The 22,214-nt window shown below is 41.4% G+C and overlaps 3 protein-coding genes across 4 annotated transcripts; 2 read left to right on the forward strand and 1 right to left on the reverse strand.

The window, feature by feature from the left end:
- The first annotated feature begins 2,919 nt into the window (after positions 1-2,919).
- LOC115744964 (zinc finger protein ZAT1-like) lies at positions 2,920-4,446 on the forward strand. Of its 2 annotated transcripts, none has more exons than XM_030680385.2 (2): positions 2,920-3,986; positions 4,116-4,446. In XM_030680385.2, the coding sequence occupies exon 1, from the start codon at positions 3,073-3,075 to the stop codon at positions 3,928-3,930; it is 858 nt and encodes a 285-aa protein (XP_030536245.2). In that variant the 5' UTR covers positions 2,920-3,072; the 3' UTR covers positions 3,931-3,986; positions 4,116-4,446. The 2 variants fall into 2 exon arrangements, with proteins under 2 accessions (XP_030536245.2, XP_030536239.2); XM_030680379.2 differs by having other exon boundaries at positions 4,199-4,446.
- Positions 4,447-5,812: 1,366 nt separating this feature from the next.
- Positions 5,813-7,562, forward strand: LOC115740838 (QWRF motif-containing protein 7). The gene is made up of 5 exons (XM_030674457.1): positions 5,813-6,448; positions 6,542-6,778; positions 6,901-6,993; positions 7,119-7,226; positions 7,476-7,562. Exons 1-5 carry the CDS (start codon positions 5,813-5,815, stop codon positions 7,560-7,562), a joined length of 1,161 nt encoding a protein of 386 aa, XP_030530317.1.
- A 986-nt stretch (positions 7,563-8,548) lies between these two features.
- LOC115744928 (leucine-rich repeat receptor-like protein kinase TDR) lies at positions 8,549-12,400 on the reverse strand. Its single transcript, XM_030680346.2, has 2 exons — positions 9,538-12,400; positions 8,549-9,162 (listed from the first exon to the last, which is right to left on the reverse strand). Exons 1-2 carry the CDS (start codon positions 12,200-12,202, stop codon positions 8,750-8,752), a joined length of 3,078 nt encoding a protein of 1,025 aa, XP_030536206.1. The 5' UTR covers positions 12,203-12,400; the 3' UTR covers positions 8,549-8,749.
- Between the last annotated feature and the right edge of the window lie 9,814 nt (positions 12,401-22,214).

The raw sequence follows: 22,214 nt of genomic DNA on the forward strand, positions 1-22,214 counted from the left end.
CTCACCTGCCCTCACCTTGCGTACGGTAGGTCGCCGCCATCGCCGTGGCCGGCGACTAGCCAAAGAAGAATGGAAAAAAAAAATAAAAAAAGAAAGAGAAAAAGAAAATAATTAAAATTTTGATTTTTTTAAGTAAAATGTAATAATAGAAATTATCAAAATGAGTGCACGGAGGAAATTGATTTTTACTACTGAAAGGTAGAAAATATTTTTCAATTCATTTTCAAGTTTCAAATTTAACGCCGGAAAATATTATCATTTTCCTGAAAAATGAAGTTGATTTTCCGCGAAAAAGCCGAAGCACCAAAAGATTCTGCCCAACATAAGATGAAACTTGTAGGAGGCAGCATCTCAAATTTTGAAGGGTTACACGGCATATTGTTCAATGCCAACTATGATATGAGATCAAGTAGTTCAATGGGAAAAATAAAATAAAAATGTCCTAAACCTGTTATATTGATATCAATTCAATCATAAACCTTTCGGTTAAACCAATTTAGTCATAAACATTTTCACATCGTTACCATTTTCATTCATCTCGGCCAATTTAGGCTGGAAATTGCGACGAGGATGCCAACCGTATTACGTGGCAAAATTGGTGTAGACGTAGAAATTTTTTAACTTAAAACTATTTTTTTCTTTTTCCTTTTCTTTTCCCTAGTGGCCTTTCACTGGCCACGGCCTTTGGTTGATGGCCAAGGAAAAAAAAAATTCAATAAGTTCATTGGATTATTATAAAAATATTAACGTCATTGCCAATCATGTCACGTAGGATGCCCAACATCCACGACGGTGATTTTCAGCCAAATCTGACATACAAAAAGTTACGTCATCGCCGGCCCTACCATGTAGGATGGTTGGTGTCCATGCCAGCGATTTCCATCCTAAATTGGTTGGATAAACTGAATTGGTACCACTGTGAAAATGGTTATGACTAAATTGATCAAATTAAAATTTCAGGATTGAATTGATATCAATGCAATTGGTTTATAATCTTTTTGGGTAATTTTCCCATTGTTCAAGCAAAGCAACAGACCCTAGGAGTTCCATGAGAGGTTCTGAAGTCGGATTGATTCTCGTCCAAAATCGCATCCTCGTGGATCATAGAGAAGATTTAGAAACTTGTACAACTCATCCCACGTTCGATTCTTGACGGTTAGTGTTTGGAGATTGCGGGGCCATTGTTCCATGATCTTGCGCTAGCGCACAGAAAGAAAGACGACATTTACCTCGAGACTCACGAAAGTTTTCAACTACGAGTCGAGTATAACCAGCTCATAAGTATGACTTAAATGAGATCAATTCTGGCCTTTACTTTTTGGATACTTAAGGCATTGACCGGAGATAGCATCAAGTCAACAGTGTGTGCTGAGTCTTTCTTCATTAGCTAAGAATTCCGATAAGATTTATACCCGAAATCTTAATTGTCATGCACGAAAATGCAATCGAATCTTAAATTTTTAATTATTTCAATCAAGTTGTGAATCTTTCTTTAGAAAAGGACAATCAAGTTTTTGAAATGAATAAGTTCTAAAATTACCCATGCATCACTTAAGTATTGCCTACATGAAGTCCTTGAGCACTTTTTGGTGTTCATTTGAGGACTCAATTGCAAATTCAGATAAAAGTCTAGGACATAATGAACAAATTGTAAATGGACTCAATTACATTTCTGGGAAAATGATTTCAGATTTGATTGAATCAGTCGAAAAGTTTAAGACTTGATTGCAATCAATACATAATATTTAGGACTCGTGATACAATTTTCTGTAAAAACTCCCTATTTTGCTACGTCACATATCGGCTTCTTAACATGAATAAGATGGCTTTAAGTAAAAATGTTAGAAAAAGCATAACATTTTAGAAGAGTCCCTAGTGAGATTTTTCGATGTTATGTTTACCACTAAATCCTTGTAACAACATTCTGAAAAGAGTATTTAAATTTTCAACATGCTCTCTCGTTTATAAATTTTTCATTTTGAATATGAAAAGGGAAAAAATCACTACAAATCTAACCTATGCCCACTGTGACACATTTGCCCAAAACTTTTTCTTGTAACACTAAAAATCCTAAACTTATACCTTCGTGACACATTTAGCCCAATTTTTTTTTATATCAAAAACTCCAAAATTGTAGGTACGTGACACATCTATCCTAAATTTAGAGGTAGATGTGTCACATGATACAAGTTTGGGATTCATGGTGTCATAAAAAAATTTTAGAGTAAACGTGTCCTTATCATTCTTATCTTCATCATTCCATTACTTTGCTGTAAAAAAACCTATAGAGGTATTGAATTTATAGGATTTCCATGTCAATTTTAAAGGAGCTCCTCAAGATGTTCATTTGGAGTTTTTTGAAACGGAATTGACGCGTTGTTTTGATTGTCATCACTCTAGCGCTCTTTCTTAAGAAAAATATACATTAATGGGAAATATGGTATAAATGGGATTTCGACATCATTTCCAGAGGATTTATTCAAGTCATTCAATTGGGATTCTTCGGAAATAGAAGCAACGAATTGGGTAACCTTGAAACGATACCAGGAATTGAGCGATTCCAATTATGTCTAAACATTTTTTAAGACAATGAAATTTTTTTCCTTCTTTCATTTATTATTATAAGCAATACAAATTATGATTTTGTGGAAAATATTTTTTTAAATCAATTTTATTTTTCTCGAAATAAAACAAATGAAGGGAAAATTGTTACTTGTCCATCTTCTCATATTGAACAAAACGAGAACAAAGGAGGGAAAAGCAGAGGAGAGGGCAGAAGGGCATGAAACGGTTGACCGTAATTCTAGCTGTACTGCACAGTCGGCAGTGTAGAGGTTTGTGAGTTATAGGAGCCAGAGTTGAACGTACTCCCTCCCGTAAAAGGACAGGAGAATAATTATCACAAGTTCACGATATTCGTTCTGGATTTTCTCTGCTTTCGAGCATTTTGTTGAACAAACGCTTGTCACCTACTCGCTTTTAGCCTTCCCACACACCATTTCTTCCTCTCTTTCCTGTGTGCTTGTGTGTATTGTGCGGGAGACAGATAAGAGACTGAGAGGGTCGACAGTGATGGGGGGAAACAGAGTGTGCAAGATCTGCAACAGGAGCTTCTCTAATGGAAAAGCCATCGGTGGTCACATGCGATCTCACTTTGCCAAGCTACCACCCCGCCTCCCTGCGCAGCTGCATCAAGAAAAGCCTCAAACTTTGGTCCCGCCGGCAGCTCACGTGCCCTGCTCCGCCCAAAACCATGTCTTGACCGTCCACGACAGAGGAAGTGACACCGAGTCGTCGCGGCGCAGGAAGCGGAACCGATCCCAACGGCGGCGGCGCCACGGCTCCGCGGCGCGGGTGGATGCTTTCTCGAATGCGGACGCCGAACAGACGATCAGCTCGGTCTCGGAGACCGAGACTCTGTCCGAGGCGGGCGGTGCTCTGTGCCTGATGATGCTCTCTCGGGACAACTGGTCGAAGCGGGCGAGAGCAGAAGCCGACGAGCACGAGGACGACTCGGTCTCCGTGAGTCAGACGAACAGTCGGGCTTGGTCTTGCCGGCCCAGGTACCAGTGCGAGACATGCAACAAAGGGTTCGGATCGTATCAAGCTCTCGGTGGGCACAGGGCGAGCCACAAGAAGATAAGTGGCGAAATCCTCGTTGGCCATAATCACAAAAGACTTGCTTTTGAGTGTCCTCATTGTCACAAGGTGTTTGATTCCGGCCAAGCTTTGGGTGGGCACAAAAAAGTTCACAAGGAAGCGATCCCTGTCACTGCTAAGAGCACGAACTGTGGCGAGAGCTTAATAGATCTCAACCTACCAGCACCAGAAGAGAACGGCGAAGAAACGACAGCAAGTTTGGTAGAGATTTCTTCAGTCTCCAACGAAGAAACGTCTTATCCAATCAAGAAGGGCTTTTTACAGGTCTAGACTAGGGACAGTGAATCAACTATGATTTCAAGTACTGGATTCAACAGTCTGTAGGGGTAAATTATACAGCTTGCTTTATGTTTGCATATAATTTTCCGAACCCCGAAGCTTGTTCGAGCATCAAGATAAAGCCTAACACAGAGAAGTTCAAAGATCACTTTTTTATTTTTTGGGTTGTTTTGTAGGATAAAACTAAAGCGTCAAACTTCCTGTGTGCTGCATTTGCTTCCCGTTTTGGGAATTGACTCGTGATGTCAATGGCTTTTAGGTGTTGTGGGGACTTCTGGGTCTGTATTTTGCCCCCACAAAAGGATCAAGATTAAGGGGGGAAAAGACAGAGTGAAGGACGCCATTGACGCTGTGCCTTTAGTGGAATTAAGTCATTCGAGCATTAATTGGATTTTTCTTGCTGATTCGTGGGGATTAATGAATTGATTAAGCGGAAGCTTTTGGGTTAGCAATGCATGCTACTGTGTCCAGCTGTTTTTTAGCGAACCGTTTCCTCCATCTTCTCGCTAAAGAGAGAGAGAGAGAGAGAGAGAGAGAGAGAGAGTTTGTTTGGATACGGAAAGTAGCATCGACCTGTTCATCTTGTTGGGTCTAGTTTTGTTGCTTCTGTACAGTTGGCCAACAGGCAACAGGGTCGTCTAGTGAATTGCCCAGCATCTTCCTTCTTATCTCTGGTCTAGCGAGAGCGTGACTATTGTCCGTGCTGATTTTTCCCGGATCAGATCAGCTGTCTTTCTGATAACAGTGGGATTTTTGATCCAACGCTCTTGCATTTATGAGCTTATAAAGTTTTTTTTGGTTCGCATGGGAAACTTAACTCGGAGCCTGTACAATAGCGACTCAATTTCCGGATGGCGCGACTATGTTTTCCACCTCGTGTAAGGTTTGTGGATTTCAATGAATGTGTCGTATTTGGGTCGAGTTAGAGTCGTTTGTCCCAACATGAGATTGGACCCGTCAAACGGGTGGGGTCGGGTAAGATTTGAGTGAGGTCATAAATGTTTTGATCCAAAATACGACTCATTAAACCAATTTTATGACCCATATGTTGTGATACAAGTATAGCGACCCATACTCGACTAGCAACATAACCAGCAATCCATTCCCTACCCGACCCGACCCATATTCCCAAAATACTTCCATGTTTATTCCAATGTAGAAAAACTCATATCCAAACCGAGATTAGAGTGCGGAGTGAGATAGAAAATGAAGAGAGATCATAGAGGTGGTCGGGTTTAAGTAAAGTGCAAACCCATTTACGGTCCATTTATTACTCATTTAATACTCAAATTATGTTTGAACTTATTTATGACCCATTTAACTAATTTATGTAATAATTCAGCCCATCATATATCGATTAAGAAATGAGTGTATGACTCATTTTGATAGGTCTACAGATAGGCAGATTTGTTCGTAAAAATTTCTGTTCTCTCTGAGGATCCCATTGAAAATGTTTTTTTTTTTATTTTTTTGGTCGGACTATTGAAGATTGGTTTGAGGAATGTTAGACGATCTATTGTGGTCTTTGGGCGCAAGGAAGTTGAGAAAATTAGTGGGCTTTGAAAGCCAACTTGTGCTGGGGATTTCTATAGGGCCCAGATGCACAGCGAGGCTCGATTGAGGATTGACTTTTGATTCTTATTTGAACGAGCTTCCTTGAATTTCATAACCGAACGAAAGTTCAGTCCACTGCACCGACCGCCGTTCGACGTGAAAGCCTCGTTGGTTTCTCTGCGATCGTGAGAGCTTTGAAAGAGGGAGACTCCAACGTGCTCTCAACTTATTCTCGATGAAGAAGTGGACGATAAGTCACGCTTTTATCACTGTATGTACCATTGAGATTGATATAGGGGAAAATTGGTACCGAGTCAACATGGACACCAACAACACTTCCCGAAGCCACTGCCGTTGCCCGCTGCCGCCGTCGATGCAGCCGCCTCCACCGCACCTTGTCCGCAGCAGAAGCGGAGCTCCAACCGCCATGTCGCTCCCAGAAACCCGAGCCCCTAGCCAAAGATTCGCCGTCGTCTTCCGCTCCAAATCGACTTCTAAATCGAGGACCAATTCGTCAAGTCACGACGGAAATGGCGACGTTGACAATAGCAAGGGTGATGTAAGCTCAGTCATGCTAAAGAAACGCCAGCAAAGTAATTCATCCGGGCTTGTAGTACCAAGAAAGACACGGTCGGCCCCACCTTCGCCCTCCGCGTGGGCCCTATCTCCCGGTCGAAGCTCATCATTGGCCGGACCGGTAGCGACGGAAGTTTCTTCCGGGTTCAATGCGCCGAGGGCCAGTAACAAGAAATCGGAGAGCAAAATAAACGGAGGTGGTGGTAACGGCGGAGCAGTTAGCAAGGTTTTGAAGTACTTCAAGCAAAAGAGGAATGTGTCGCCTTTGCAAGAAGAGGAGATTCACAAGTTACGTATCTTGCATAGCTCGTTATTGCAATGGAGGTTCGCTAATGCTCGTGCTCGAGCAGCCGAGGATGACGCGAAAAGAAATGCCGAGGCACGCTCTTTCTGTAAATTTGGAATTTGATTATTCTGCGTTGTTATTTTTATCATCGGCATTAAGATTGCTCTCATGTTTTGGTGATCATAGGAGAAACTATGCCGGGTGTGGCTCGGGATATCGAAGGTGAGATCGTCGGCGATGGAGAAGATCGTCGAAATGCAAAGACTGAGACATGGTATAAGGCTGTACGAGATCATAAGCCCTCAGGTTCATATGCTGCAAGAATATCCGGCCAAGCTGGAGAGGAAACACGGCGAAGGGCTCGGCAGGTTGTCTAGAAAGCTGGTGGCTCTTTCCCACCTTCTTCCTCTCGAAAGCGCCAAGGTGACTCCGATCCGTTGTGCTTCTCGTTTCATTTTATTCTTCAGCGAATTCACGATGCAATCTTTCAAGATCCTGATACAACGGGGTAGTAGTGACCAAGGGAAATCTATTACATATTACAGGCCGATGACACGGTGTCCATTGCCGGAGCTATGAACATGGCTATGGAGGCATTGGCCAACATAAACTCAACAAATCTCAATTTGTTGTTACAGGTTCTTAGTTTTTTCTTCTCCTTTTCTTAATATGTGATTCCTATAAAAACATAAGGTATCTTTTTACAAAAAATGCGGTAAACCTAACTGGTCGGCGAATGCTGTTTCTGCGCCGATTTGAGCAGGCTGAGGAATTGTACCATTTGACAACAGAGCTTGTGAGCACCCTTGAAGGGCAAAGGCAGTGTTTTCAGGAACTTGACAAGTTTATACCCGTCTTCATTACCTTGTTGGTGAGCCCCAACAAAGTTTTCTCAGAACTCTTGTAGTTCCTCTCTTTGTTTGGTCAGTCTTCAGCAATGGATATGGGCTCGATCTTCTGCATATTCAACTGATGGGCTCAAGTTACTGTTGTTCATCAATAGAAATGGAGATGCACTGATGATAGACTCGAGCAGTTTCAGTTATCGTCAATCATCAAAAGTAGAATAGGATTGATACCTTCTTTGTGAAATTGAGAATAAGTCTCTTACAATGTGCAGGCAAAAGAGAGCAGCTTGAGAGCTCACGTCATCGAAGCAACAATGGAATCAACCAGAGTTCACTTCAGTCCTACAGTTGTTACATAAATCAGTCTTAGTCAAACTTTCGAATTATTGCAGCTATGGCTGCATTTTTGTAGGATAAACTCAATATTTAGATTGCATCTAATTCTGGAACCTTTACGGTATTGTTCAAAAGTTTAAAATATCGTGCCGTACACATTTTTCATAACCAAACACAGTCCATCTGCCTCCAATTGTAACGGCACCGGTCCAACGAGAGCAGGGAGTGATTGCCAGGGCTAGAGAGCCTGGACAAGGAATCGCTCCTGGCGGGCATCTACAATGGCAAAATGAGCAGGAATATACAGAATTGTGCACTGAATAAAGAGAGATCGATTTTGGAATATATTTGTGAAAATTGGAATTAATTTACGAAGGCGCATTTTGATTTAACGGCAATGCTTAATTTTGAAACTCCAAAATCAAATGTGCTCAGGTGAGAGCACTCCTAGAGTGGATTACCGCTCGGATGCGAGTACTCTCAAAGTGGGTTACCTCCCGAGAAGGTATCCATCTGTATGCCAAAAGATAAAATCTTAAGACTTGTATGAGATAGGTCAATGCGGACAATAGCTCAGTAAGTTAATGTAGGGCGTCACACCAATTACGTTTGAAACTTACTGCATGATCCACGCACAAATGTCGGCGGCGGAGTGGAAGAACGGCCATGATTCGGTGCTTGCGGCAAGAAAGAAAGGATTGAATTGAACTAAAGTCAAAGCACGTGGAAGGAGAAATTTTGTTTTCCTGTGACATCTCACCTTTTTGTCAATGCATCTAATCGTGACTTGTGCCGTTGATACATTGGAACGAACACTGTGTTTTGAGTTACGGAGGAGCTCGACTTGACCAAAATTAGCTCAATTTGATCAAAAGTTAGCTCAAATGATGAAATTTTTTCTCACACTTATAAATTGATCATAAGTTCCTTTCACAATCGACGTGAGATAATCCTAACGGCATATGTTACGGGTTTTTGGCCTTGGACACGGTCGAGATAGAAATTTTGTGAAAGGTCACACACATCACTCGATAAAAAAAAAAGTAACATGGCCTAGCCGAACAGGATACAGACAAGCTCGGAAATCCTATTTAAGTATAAAAAGGAAACCACTTCTCCTATACCAATCCCAACCCAATGTGAAAATCCCAAAAAGAAAGGGTAAAAAAAGAAGGAAAGGAAATCCCAGGAGCAATACAACAACGCCATATTAACAGCCCAATGCTGGCTTCTGTGGATCTCCATCACCACCACCACCAGTTTCTTCAACATTAATGGTCAAATTCCCAGGCAGTTTTCTGTTGGGCCTTGCCTCCTGCAGCATCAGCACCACGTCCCTCATGGAAGGCCTGTCTGCCGGGTTCTTGCTAGTGCAGAGCAGTGCAATCCTCAGCAGCTGGATCATTTCCTCCCTCACCGACCCGCACGCCGCGCCCGCCTCCCTGTCCAGGACGTCGAGGACGCTTTCCTGGGTCTTGATCTTCGACCTCACCCAATCCACAATGCTATTGCCTTCGCCAAACTCGGGATCCACCGATCTTTTACCGCTCAGCAACTCCATCAACACCACCCCATAGCTGTAGATGTCGCTCTTCTCGTCGACTTGTAGCGTGTACGCGTATTCTGCATGGAATTAAGTGTGGACTGTTAACAGGCCATTTGATACATGTAGCTTGACATCAGAACATGTTTTAGTGTTTTTCTTCCCATGAATTAAAAGGCAGCAAACAAATTCTTCACCATTTCTGCTGATGCTTAAAGTGGCAAGATTTGCCCCTAAAAAGTGCCCGCTATTTGCTTTTTCAGATACACTATGGACACAACTAATCTTAAGAGGCTTTAGACATGTTTTTGAACTATAGAAAATAGCCAGACCGACAGGAAAGAAAAGGAACATATACGAACGGGGTCATCTTGTTTGTGGAAAAGTGGGCCGGTTTATTACAGATTATGGACTATACTATGCAACAACAAAGAACATTCAGAAAGAAAATGCACCTGGGGCAATGTAGCCATAGGACCCTGCGATCACGGACATGGACTCATCGCTCTGGATCAACTTCGCCACCCCAAAATCGGCCACTCGGGCCTCCATCTCGGCATCCAGCAATATGTTGCTCGGCTTGAGGTCGCGGTGCACGATCAGGGGATCGCAGTCGTGGTGCAGATAACATATCCCCTGAGCCACGCCGAGGGCAATCTTGTACCTAATCACCCAATCAGCCCCCAAATTCTGATCCTTGTTCTTCCCATGCAACAGATCATCTAAATTGCCATTTGGCATGTACTCATAGAGCAGCATTGTGCACTCTCTGTTGCTGCAACACCCCAACAATCTCACAATGTTCCTGTGCCTCACGTTCCCCAACACTTCGACCTCAGCCAAGACCCCTCTCCTCCTCCTCATGTGCTCCTTCTGCTTCCCCCAGAGCTTCTTCACCGCTATGATCTCGCCGCCTGGCATTTCAGCCTTGTACACTGTGCCGGCAGACCCCATCCCTATGATCTTTTCTGTCATTGACAGGCACTCCACCACGTCGTCCGCTGTAAAGTTCAGCCTCTGGAAGGCCGTCAGCTTCCATGGGCCGACTTCTCGTTCTTGAAGATGAGTGAATCTATTGCTATAGTTAGCATGGAAGCACCTAGTGCCAGCAATGAGAACGAATATGCCGATGCCGAAGGCTGCCACAGTGATCCACACAATCGTGCCCGCAGTCTGCCTTGGCTGCTGCCGTCGCCGCACCTCCATCTCGCCGGCACCAAGCACGTCGCCAGCACATGGCTTTTCCAGGACGCCACCGCAAAGGTCCTGGTTGCCCGAAAACGATGAGGGGTGCAAGTTTCTGAAGATTGTGCTGGAAGACGGTATCGGCCCCATGAGCTGATTGAATGACACATTGAAGCTTTCCAATGTCCTGCAATTGTCAAAATTCGAGGGGATGCTTCCGGTCAGGAGGTTATGGGAGAGGTCGATGTTGGTGATTGAAGGAAGCGCAGATATCCCCCAAGGAATTACGCCTGTCAGAATGTTCCTACTCAAGTTGAGAGAGAGAAGCTTTTCGCAGTGGCTAATGTTCCAAGGAATGCTACCATTTAGTGAATTCCCTCCTAATTCAATCTTGTACACACTTTTGCACCCAATGAAGTTGGGAATCCTGCCAGTGAGTTTGGACGAACTTGCCAAGAGAACTTGCAACTTAGGCGCGCCCCATATGTTACTGGGCAAGTCGGTCTCGAAGGAATTCTCCGATATGTCGAGGTACTGCAGGGCTGCTGCATTGCCGAGATCATCGGGAATTCGGCCGCTGAAGCTATTCTTGCTCAATTCCATGAACGTTAAATTCGGTAAGAGCCCAAAACCTCGAGGGATCGACCCGTTTAGCATGTTGTTATGGATCCTTAACCTAAGCAAAGTGGTGCAGTTTGCCAGGGAAGCAGGAAGCTCATTTTCAAACCAGTTGGAGAAGAGGACCAGCTTCACTAACTTATTTCCTAGGCAAAGATTTGGAGGGATTCTTCCTCTGAGTGAATTGGACGATACGTCGAGCACAATCAAATTCGAATTAGAGCCGAGCTTCTGCGGCAGGATTCCAGTAAGGGAGTTGTTCCAGAGCTCCAAGGTTTCCAGGTTTGGGAGCTCGCCAATTCCAGCCGGTATTTCGCCGCTCAAATTGTTGCTCATTAAGCTCAAAATGGTCAGCTCCTTCAGTGCGGCCAAGCATTCCGGTATACTCCCCGAAAGCTGATTATCCGATAAATCGAGAACTTGTAGCGCTTCCAGTTGAGCAAAACTTGGCGGGATCTCACCGGTTAAGCGATTCCTGAATAATAATATCGTCTCCAACTTAGTCAAGTTTCCGAGCTGTGGTGTAAGCAAACCTGAGAGATCGGCACTTGAGATGTCCAAGTACTTGAGGTTTGATAGAAGTGCAAATTCCGAGGGGACGCCACTGTTGTACTGGTTGTACCCGATTTCCAGGTGCTCTAATTGAAGCAAGAATCCTAATTGAGGTGGAATTTGTCCTCTTAGGAAATTTCCTTGCAGATAAAGAGACTTCAGCCTCGGAAAGCCGCCATAGCCTGGCGGAATCTCACCTTCGAAGTAGCTTCCCCCAAGGTTGAGGTACTCTAGGAATCGGAGTGCAATAACCTCCCGGGGAAGAGGGCCAGTGAAGTTGTTGCTGTAAGCGTTGAAGATCCTCAGGGACTTGAGCTTCGATATTTCTGGTGGAAGGCTTGAGTTGAAGGAGTTGTGGCTGATGTCCAGTGTCCTGAGCTCTATCAGCTCAAATATGGCTGCTTGAAGAGGCCCCTCCAAGGCATTCCCACTCAAATTCAAGTGGGCTAATCCCGACAGATACCGGATTTCAGCCGGGATCAAGCCGGAGAGGTTGCGGCGAGAGAGGTCGAGGGACACGATTCGAGATCTCTCGGTGTTGCACTTCACGCCGGACCACGAGCACCAGACAGGGTCCTGGAGATTCGCGTTGGAGAATACCGGAGTAGGGTCCCAATCACGGAACGTTGAGAGAGGGTCTTTGAGGGATGACTTCAAGGAGAGGAGTGAGATGAGCTGGAGAGGAAGAGAAATGGGTAGTGTTAGGGATGATGTTGCGAGGAAGCAATAGGAGAATGTGAGGAGGAAGAGAAGAGGAAGTTTCATGGTTCCTAGGATTTTGTCAGGCAAGTTCTGGTGGTGTTGAGAGAGGTAAAACGAAGGTCATTGAGGCTTTGATCTTGAGAACAAGTGCTTTCTGGGAGTGGTGAGACATGACTACTTTCTTCAAGTGAGCATGAAGAATTCTGTACCAGTTCTTGTTCTCCTTGCTACTCCAAATTTGTATTGCTCTCTTTCTTGTATTCTCTCTCTCTCTCTTGTCTTCTCTCATCATCATTCCTCCACTTTCTCTCACCTCAGTTTTTACTTTTGTCTGATGCCCATCCTATACTTTATGGTTTCTCCTGGATTTTTTTTTTTTTTTTTTTCACTTTTCTTTTGCTCCTAACTTTTTAACCATTCCTTACTTGCTTTTTCTTTGGGCTCACAGATTAAATGATCACCGTGAATTAACTTTTTAATCACTCTACATACAGTGAGCATTGTTTCTCAATTGATCCAAGAAAGTGGAGAATTCAATTTTCCCACCATATCACAAAACTGATGTTTGAACATTTTCTAATGCTGTCCTTCGTGTGCTGTCTGTGTCTCCTTTTTTCTATTTCTCTATGCTCTCCCAATTCAAAGATACAGAGCTACCATAAGAGGCACTGTGTTCTGCTAACCCATGCATGGACCACACTCAATTAATTAGCAGCAAACAGCTCCATTAATTTCCTAATTAATCAAAATTTGCCCCATGCATTGTGCTCTTAATGATCAAATCATTGAAAGTGTTATTAGATAAAAGAATGGAAGTGCGTGATGATATCTAAGAGGCTTAAACCAGAAGGCACCTGATTGATCGTGATGTTAACCATCTGATATGCAGAGTGTCAGTTATTCTTCAGTAACAATTATCTTACCGCAGGTGTCGATTTGAATGCATAACCGTTGAAAACATGTCTTAAGTTTGAGCACCAAAAAGGATGAGGAAATTTCACTAATTTGAGGAGGTTTCCTATTTTCGGACCCAATTTTGTATAATATAAGAACTGTGACTTCTTGTAAAGTGTATTAGAGAGGTGACTTCTTTGTGAAACTTTTCATGTTGAAGCCAATTCAATCATGTGAGTCAGATTTGTGATTTTCTTCGTGAGATCGAGAGATTTTACGCGAGGAAATGTTAGGCTAAACACTGTATGACTTATTAGATGTAATTGGAGATTGTGAAAAACTGAGAGTATATGAGTAACTCGTGCACTTGCAATCTACGTGGTATCACTTGATTTGCACTGGATTTTTTTGCTGCTCTTCCCATGGGCACATGACCCCTTGACTGGCCTAACCACATAAATCTGGTGCCCGATTTATTTCATAGTTTTGTCTATTTTGTTATTCGATCGCTTCTTTTTGCCACAATAACATGAATGCAATTAGCAAGTTGATCCAGTCACATATCCCTCGAATCAAATTAATCTGTTCTGTCAGCAGCCAAAGAACTTATCTTCTTTCTTACTTTAGAAGCTCCATCCACACACCATTTACTGCTCACATAATTCAAATTTTATCCCCAGAAAATATATCCACGTAAATTAATATTTTCCTTATACATGCCAAGGCTAAATGGTGGGCCCAAAACTAATGGGACAAGATTGAGAATGTCATCAAGACTCAAAGAATATACCAAGAACATCAGGTTGTAGTCCAGCCAGTTTGACTTGAGTAAAGCTGATGATCCATCATGCCCATTGTCTTACTTTTGTATCATGGATGTCGTTAAAAGTGCCATCTGGGTATGAGCAATAAAGCTTCAAGTGCAATCATTTTCACTCATTTTTCTAGTTCCATACAAATCAAGACTATCATGCATGCTTCCATCCAAGACCTTTTTCTCCATTTACCATGAGCATATATGTTTATGTACCTAATTTTGTTTGTTAGTGCATGGACCCCTAGCATGTGACGGTAACAGTTCTATACTTGGAATTGTTTGGAAGTATAACATGAGGGTGGTCGGTTTCAGGATGAGTAGATTCCAGACTTAAAACATGAAACCTACTATGTTGTAACCGGTTCTCAATTTTTTGAACCTGGAACATACTATGTTTGCCCTGGAACTTGTTTCAAAACCTACCCTTTTTTTGGGTCCGATTCTAGGGTTTACCCGAGAACCTGTTTTTCTTTTATTCTTTTTCATGGTTTTCTTTTCTTTTTTTTTTCCAGCAAAATAATATGAGTAACAATGAGATGATCCAAAGTAAAATATGAATTATAAAATTCACTATCCGCCAAAAGCAAAAATCCCTAAGAGGAAAGGCGAAAGAGTGATGCTATATTGCTGAGTCGCGACTCCCGAGGTTGGATTGTAAAGGAAAAGCACATTAGAGTTTGGCTTTTTAAGTCATGAAACCGGTTCCATAACAGGTCTCCAACTAAACCTTGGACACTTTCTATAAGACTGCTTGAAACCGGCTTGGTACGGGTTCGATCCGATTCCTAGGTGGATATTCACTCAGAACCTTGAAACCGAACATGTTCCAACCGGTTCCAAAAATCTAGAACTTGTTCCTGGACCGATTCTAACAAGAACCGATTCTCGGACCTGCTTTCTGATGGTTCAGTCCGATTCCCATGTAGAACCGGTCCGGTTGCACACCCCCGATACAACATGTGATGAAATACATATGGAATTCTACATCTAGGTTAAGCTTTTTTTCTCATTTGGGATACTCCTTCCATAATTCCATGGGTTCCAAGATAACTTTTCTCTCAATTTGCACTGAGCAGGACATCATGTAGTTAAGCTTTCATGGAAGTCGAAATTAACCCAAACGGTACCTTGGCACAACTCACTAAGATTAAAAATGAAAAGGAAGCATGCACCTAAAAGGGTAAAAGAGAAAAGTGAAAAAAACACAAAAGAATAGTACCATGTACCCTCAAATCAACCGATTTACAAAGTTATCAATTAATGCAACGTCATTCATCGCCAATTCACTTGAATCTCTACTTACGATTTCGTCATATGATTTCGCAAACATTTCCTGATTATTCATGATTCTTTCGATTTCACGGACGTTTATTAGCACGTAATCACACACTTCGATGTATAATCAAAGACTCATTTCATTCTATGAGAGGATGATGGAGTCAACATGCATCACAAGGGAAGGGCGACCCAATGCAGCACAAAAGCTGCAATTGGGGGACTGGCGTGTTCTTATTGAGCTTTGCTTTCTTCAATGGCAGAGACAGAAAAGGGCAAAAAAGGAAGGAATGTAATTAAAATTAGTGGGTCAGTGGGCCCAAGGAATTGTCAGGTGTGATGTGTTGATTGGACCCCCCGCTGGCCCACTTTGTCTCCCTCATAGTCTTCACTCCCAAAGCCTTCCTACCTTAACTTTTCCTTTTCATTCCTTTTTTTTTTTTCACTTTTCGGCAATAGCCTTCCCCATCTTTAAAATTACAAAAAAGAAGAAGAAGAGAAATTGCGTCATTAGTACAATCTTATTTCATGCACGTGTCAAGGTTCCGTTTATTTCTTAAAAAAATAAATATTTTTAAAAATATTTTTTTAAAAATAATCGCTTATATCACTAGCAAAAAATGAATGAACGAAAAAAAAATAGTTTTATCGTTCGCGAAAAAGTTTGAACATAAATTATTGTTGATAATATAAATGAAATTTATTGGCTAATTATTTCAAGCGATTGTTTAAGAAAATATTTTTTAGATTATTTATTGTCTATGAAACGAACGGAATCTAATAGAATTGCAAATTTTCTTTGCAAGGCCATCTCAATTTGGTTGGTTCAAGTGCAATGCATCTAGACAATAATTTCTGGTTTCTCTAAGTTCAACAAGTACCTCAATCATGGAGGGCAAGGTTGCTATCAGATCTCCCTCTCTTTGGAACTTATATTATACATACAGAAAATTGACAGTACAATGTAATTCGTTTTGAAACTTATTGCATATCCAAGTCGCATCAGCTTGCTCGCATGGCCCTACTTCAAAAGGGCAAAGGAGCATTTGCAACTTTGCTTTTCCATTTTAGAGGATGGTGGATGGGAGTGGAGGCGTGCTTCGTCTCAGTGAAGTGCGTGATTTTGTTTTTCTCTTCTCTTTTTGGGTCTCAACTCGGTGCTTCGTTTCTTACACAACATAAAATGTAATGAACTTTCATGCATCGACCTTTGGTTTTTCTTCAGTAAATGAGCTGCTGCTATTCACCAGCATTGACACAAGAAAACTAGAGGAGTTAAAACAACTTCTCACGTTCTGATTCCAAGGCACACCTTGAAGAGTCAATTTCCAGAGGATTTCTTCAAAAATGATAACGAAGGGCGAAAGCAACTCTTACGGAGACACTTGAAGGTGGAGAAGTAGTGAAAGCTGCCAACTTTAACTCTTTGGGGGAAGAGAGATCTCGGCACTTGTAGATGTACACAGATTTTACTCAATTTGGGAGTGTTTGTGGCCTGTTTTCGTAGAATCCTTTTGAAAACTAGGGTTCTTAAAGATCCAACCATTCTCACCAGAAGCCGAGAGACACCGCTGACTCATATGCAATCTGCACGAGAGTGGTGGTGCACATCATAAATTCTTTACAGCATGAACATGATCTAGACACATGCTTGTCGACTTTCATATGATGCAGCAACAAAGAACTTCACATGGTGAGGTCGTATAGATTGTCTCCTCGTGGCACACATGAGCGAGATCAATTTTCCTGTGAAAAAAAAAAAAAAGATTGGATTCACTGTAGTGTTGATGGAAAGGGGAAAAACTCCACCAACCATCAGAACAACGGGCGGAAAAGATGTTAGTCTACTGCATAACAAGAAGAATCCTATGTTAATGGACAGGGTGAGACAAGATTAGCATAGAGAATGAATTTTCTGCGTGTGTTCTGTCCCATAGTTGAAATGGGACTAAGGAAAAGGGTTGGAAAAATGGAGGTGAAATCAGAAGTGAGATCCTACTTGATGCGGCTAAGAGAAATTGATCCATAATGGTGGGAACGACAAAAGAGAATGATGCCAATTCAAAAGGGGCTGTTGGCAAGTGGCTGGGACCTGCACTGGCTAAATCCACAGTAAAACTATGTTTGACCCCTCTCCCTCTCTCTCATGTTCATCACATCATCTGCCAAAGTGGAGAACAAAATGATTAGGATTTGAAGTTTGAGGGGAGCTAGGCATGTGAGAGCTTGCCTTTAAGTCAAGATAGTATCCCACAAAACCAAAACTAGAGATTTACATGTTATGCATATGAAGGTGAATTTTCAGCCTTGAAGAAGTCATATCTATAGGTAAGGTTCATAAAAAAATTTCAAAGTAAGTGCCTTCATTTTTTCAAATAAGAGCCTATAGTATATTTTGTTTTAAATAAGAACCTAAAGTGTCATCATTTTCTCAAATAAGAGTCTAAAGTAAAGCCCTACCTCGTCGATTGAAATGCATTTTCATCCTTTACTTTATTGGTTTTTTTTCTATTTTTTCTTTTCCTTTTCTTTTTTTCTTTTTTTTTTCCTTTTGCTGAAATATCTTTTCTCCGATAACCGGAATAATCACATGCTTGCCAGCCGGTCAAAAGTCATTATTTGAAACGATTTGACCACTTCAGGCCCTTATTTGAAATTCTGCCTATATAAAACGGTGACTTGAAATAACCAATCAAATGAATGTTGTTGTTTAGCATGTTAAAATGGTAAGAAATGGACTTATCTTCTAAACGAAAGACCCTACCGGCGATGTTAGGCTAAACCTATCCAATGTTTATCAGCAAAAACATAACAAATTAACTCGAGCTCGCCTTTCTTTCGCCTTTTGCCCTCTATTTAATGTTCTTCCCGAAAACGAACAATCAAATGAATGAGCAGACAAACGAATTCTCTGAAACCCCATCAGGAATATCCACGGATGAACAGCTCCAGCTGAATGTTTTCATGGTGGATACACCAAACAACCAGTATCCTAAAGTAAGACTTGGCCAATGCCCATGATTCCTTTCCTTTTTTTTTTTAATCATGACCAATTGGGTAGGGGTAATAATTTCAGTCATTGACAAATTGTGCAGGAATGAGGATTACTGTAGGAATTATCCGTGTGACCAGAGAGCAAATTAACAATGATTGTCTCATTTGAAATCTCAACTCACTGTTGACTCTTTTGGGGTCAAGATCAGGGAAAAATACAAGAAGATAGAAAAGGATCTTAATGACGGTCCCATGTCATCATTGCATGCCATCACCCATCATTCGGTTTGCTAATGAAAAAAAAAGGAAAAGATGCTTTAACATGACAATAAATAGGAGAGCACCGCCCCCTCGCTTTTTGAGTACATACCAATACGGTGGGAGACATTGTCTAATCAGTCCTATATTTATTGTATGAAAGCCAATTCAATTCTCAATTATTTAATTTTGTCAATTTAATCCTAAACCTTTGCACAAAATTTCAATATAGTCATTTCGCTCATTTTTTGTTGGAAATCTCTAACGTGGCGGTGTACCACGGCCGGCGATGACTGGATCACCGCATCGGTGAGTTCCAGCGAAAATTGACGAGATATGCTATATTGAAATTCTATACAAAAGTTCAATACTTGTCAAAATTGAAAAGTTGAGGATTAAATTGGCATCCATACAATAATTTTAGAATTGATTGGGCAATTTTCGTAACAGAAAATGTGCGAAAGATATTATCATCAATTACAGAATAATTAGTTAACTTCTTAAATCCTGTGAAATTTTTCTCGGAAAAGAAGGAATGTTTAAGAACTGGGCTCCAAGCATTCGAGAGCCATTCTGCTGCAACCAAAATTTCTTCAGTCAGTGAGTCTAACAAAATCCATGATACTGTCTACTCTATCCTGACATCCGCTTCTGCCTTGCTACATGTTGAAGCAAAAGGCCTCGGTGAAGATATGCATTCAAGAATCTTACCTTCAATTCAAAATCTAAAGATGTCATCACTCTGTCTTAGAAAGTTGAATTCACTTTGGATAGAGGAATGCCTGGTCTAGATCTGATAATAAGCATCAATCCCTTTTTCCTGCTTTCCTACTTGAAGCTCTCAACGATCATAATTACCAATTAAATCTATTGCTGGCCTCTCACAGTGAGATTCCGGCACGATGGATCGCGTCGCAGGCATCTTCTAGCTCATTCCTCGTCCCCCTCTTCGTCGCCAATCTAATTTACTTTCCCTTGTCAAACATTGCCTACAGACTACCACCCGCAAGGAAAGATGCAGATTTCAGTATGTTGATAAGAGCGAGGATTGCCGAGTGAAACCTATTACAGAGCTGTGATAGTTCAAGCCTCGGAGTAATCCTACTTCATCCATTCTTTAAGTAATTCCCTCGGATAGTGAACTTTCAAACTTAAATCACAATGTCTCTCAAAAGCTGGGGGGTTCACCATGTCATCTTGTAGCAGATGTAGTTGTCATGTTCTTTGTTGCAGCACAACAAGCAGTCTTTCCAATTTTTCACTGGCTGAATTGAGCAATTAAAACAACCATGAACTCGTCTGCCTTAGAGAACATGAGAAAGGGTATCCATCACTTACATGATAAAGGCTGATGTGCAGAAGCAAGTCATGGTGGGGGGAAAAGTTTTCCCTGTCCAAGAAAATTTTATCTGAGGTAACTGTAACTAAACCAGAAAGCAGCAGAACTGTTGAGCCTGAAGGGAAGCGCCCATGCAATGGAAAGGATGAAGACTCCTGTGCAAACCGGCAAATCACACTTTTTAAGATTAGTGTAGGACTTGCCATCAAAGACAACAAAAGAGAGGGTTTCATATTTGAAGAAATGGAAGCATAGGCCAACGCTTCGATTTTAGAGTGGTCAGATTTCATCTAGAATTTGCTTCTTTATCCAAGAGATCCGGCTAAACTAGGCGTTTAAGACTGAGAAGAAAATACACCAATTGAGAGGGAAAAAAGGATACTCAAGGAATTTTCCATAACTAAGCCAACTGTGCCAGCTGATCTTACTAATATGACCATATACAAACAACGTAAAACAGGATATAGATGGATATCTCCTTTCTGCTCTGATAAAAGCTGACAAAGTATTTCAGGAAACTGAAGCAGTTCAACCTATACCAAGAGTCACAGGATGCCACATGTATGATGATTAATTGGTAGAAAAGTCAATTAATTGTTCCTCTAAATTTGTTGGTAACATGTCTCATTCAACCAAGCAAAGTCAAACGTGATATTGTCACAGGTTTAAACAGCTAATTCCTTGACTGTAGTTTTGCATTGACACTCTTTAACTCATGAAGAACCTGATAGGCATGTTGTGAAACCTGAGTCCTCATTACTATCTTGTTCAGACACTCTTTAAGTCGAACTATGTATGATAGTACAGCAAGTCATGGTGTTCGAGTGACAAAAACAAAGGAAGGCACGAGACAACTAGGAAGCAACTTATACTGGATTTCATGTAAAAGATCAGCCAAAAGAGGCTACCTAAATCATCAATTTAAAGCATAAAACAATATAATCCGTAACCGACTAAGAGAAAAGCATCATTGCCTTAGTTAAGGTAAATTGTTAAATAAGCAAGAATTACAGATAAAAGCAAAGCCAAGAGGTCTATAAACTGTAGTTAGACACTGCTGTGCATCTACTTGATGGGACAAAAAAACAGGTCGAGTAAATGATCCAACCACTTTGAATGAGGCCAGGGGCATTATGCAAGTCCCATTTCTGTATCTGCTTCATTGTGCATAGCTAAGAAAATAGAGCAATAAGAAATCCTGGACCATGTTTGAGAATGTACTGACAAAAGGAATAAAGTAACTTGTAAACAGCTTCACTAATTAATAAGCACAACCTAATATTGATCAGCGATCTAGATACAGCTTTTAACTGAAATGGAAGTTGTGCCTATTACTCCAAGAATAGACGGACTGGAAAACTTTGAACCATATCAGTAATCATCCCTCATGATACTGTAAAGATTAAAAAAAAAAAAAAGGACATGGGTCGCGCTCCATACTGCGCACAACTTGATTGGGAGAGCCTTCCACAAAGCCTAGTCTAAACATGCATGAACACAAACAGCAATGTACTATTCATGCCTTCCAGGAAAATGCCTGCTGACATGTCTCCATGAGTTAGCCAAAACATGCAAAGCCATATATCTCAAATCACTGCTCCATGGATTTCCAGTAATCAGCCCTAAGAAGTTCCTATATAACCCATTTTAAACCAATTGTTGCAATATTTTTGAGGAAAACTTTCCCTCCATGGTTGGTCATGCCAGATCTCAAGTGATTGACAAATCCACTTACCAGATATTACGGTGCAAATGTGGGAAAAGATCCACGTCGCAGTTAATGGGAAAAGCCTTGCTTGCGGTTATTAGGCAGTTGGTCATGTTGGAATGTAACAGGACCAACGAAAGATCTCCCAATAGCAACATCAATATCCTTTACCCTCCCCAGTATGTTGTGTTAATGAACACAATGTGAAATTCCAACAGATGCAAGGATTATCGAATTGACAGGACATGTAGCCAGATAGATCTGTAGTCATATATTCTTTTTCTACATGGCATGACATGACGAATTCTATCCTCCCAGAGCAGTGTTTCTTCATATCACTTGCCAAAATGTGAGATCCACGGACTTTCAAAGACCTTTTAAGTTACCGATTCTATAGGAACGAATTGCTATTTAGCTATAACAGAACCTAAGTGTGTCATGGCTATACAGAGAAACATGGGGCCAACATAAGATAGAAATGTTTACATCTAAAAGAAAAAGGACAAACAAAATGATAAGAGAAATAAATCTGATATGGACCTTGCAAACACTGTATATGAAATTTCTTGAAAGGGAAGCAACACCAGCCTCACCACTGGGCTCCCTGGTAGTCATTCGAATCAACAACTTAAGCATGCTCAAACATGAAGCACAGGGAAAAGCAAGTTCAAAAACCAAGTCAGGAGATTAGAGAATGACCGTTTCCATAACATTCTAGTGCGTCGAAAGCTTGCTAAAAATACACAAGAACATGCTACCAAAAGCCTTACCTAGTCTGTCCACTGGTCCA

The sequence above is a fragment of the Rhodamnia argentea genome, chromosome 7 (genome assembly GCF_020921035.1).
Source record: "Rhodamnia argentea isolate NSW1041297 chromosome 7, ASM2092103v1, whole genome shotgun sequence".
In the NCBI taxonomy this organism is placed as follows: domain Eukaryota; kingdom Viridiplantae; phylum Streptophyta; class Magnoliopsida; order Myrtales; family Myrtaceae; genus Rhodamnia; species Rhodamnia argentea.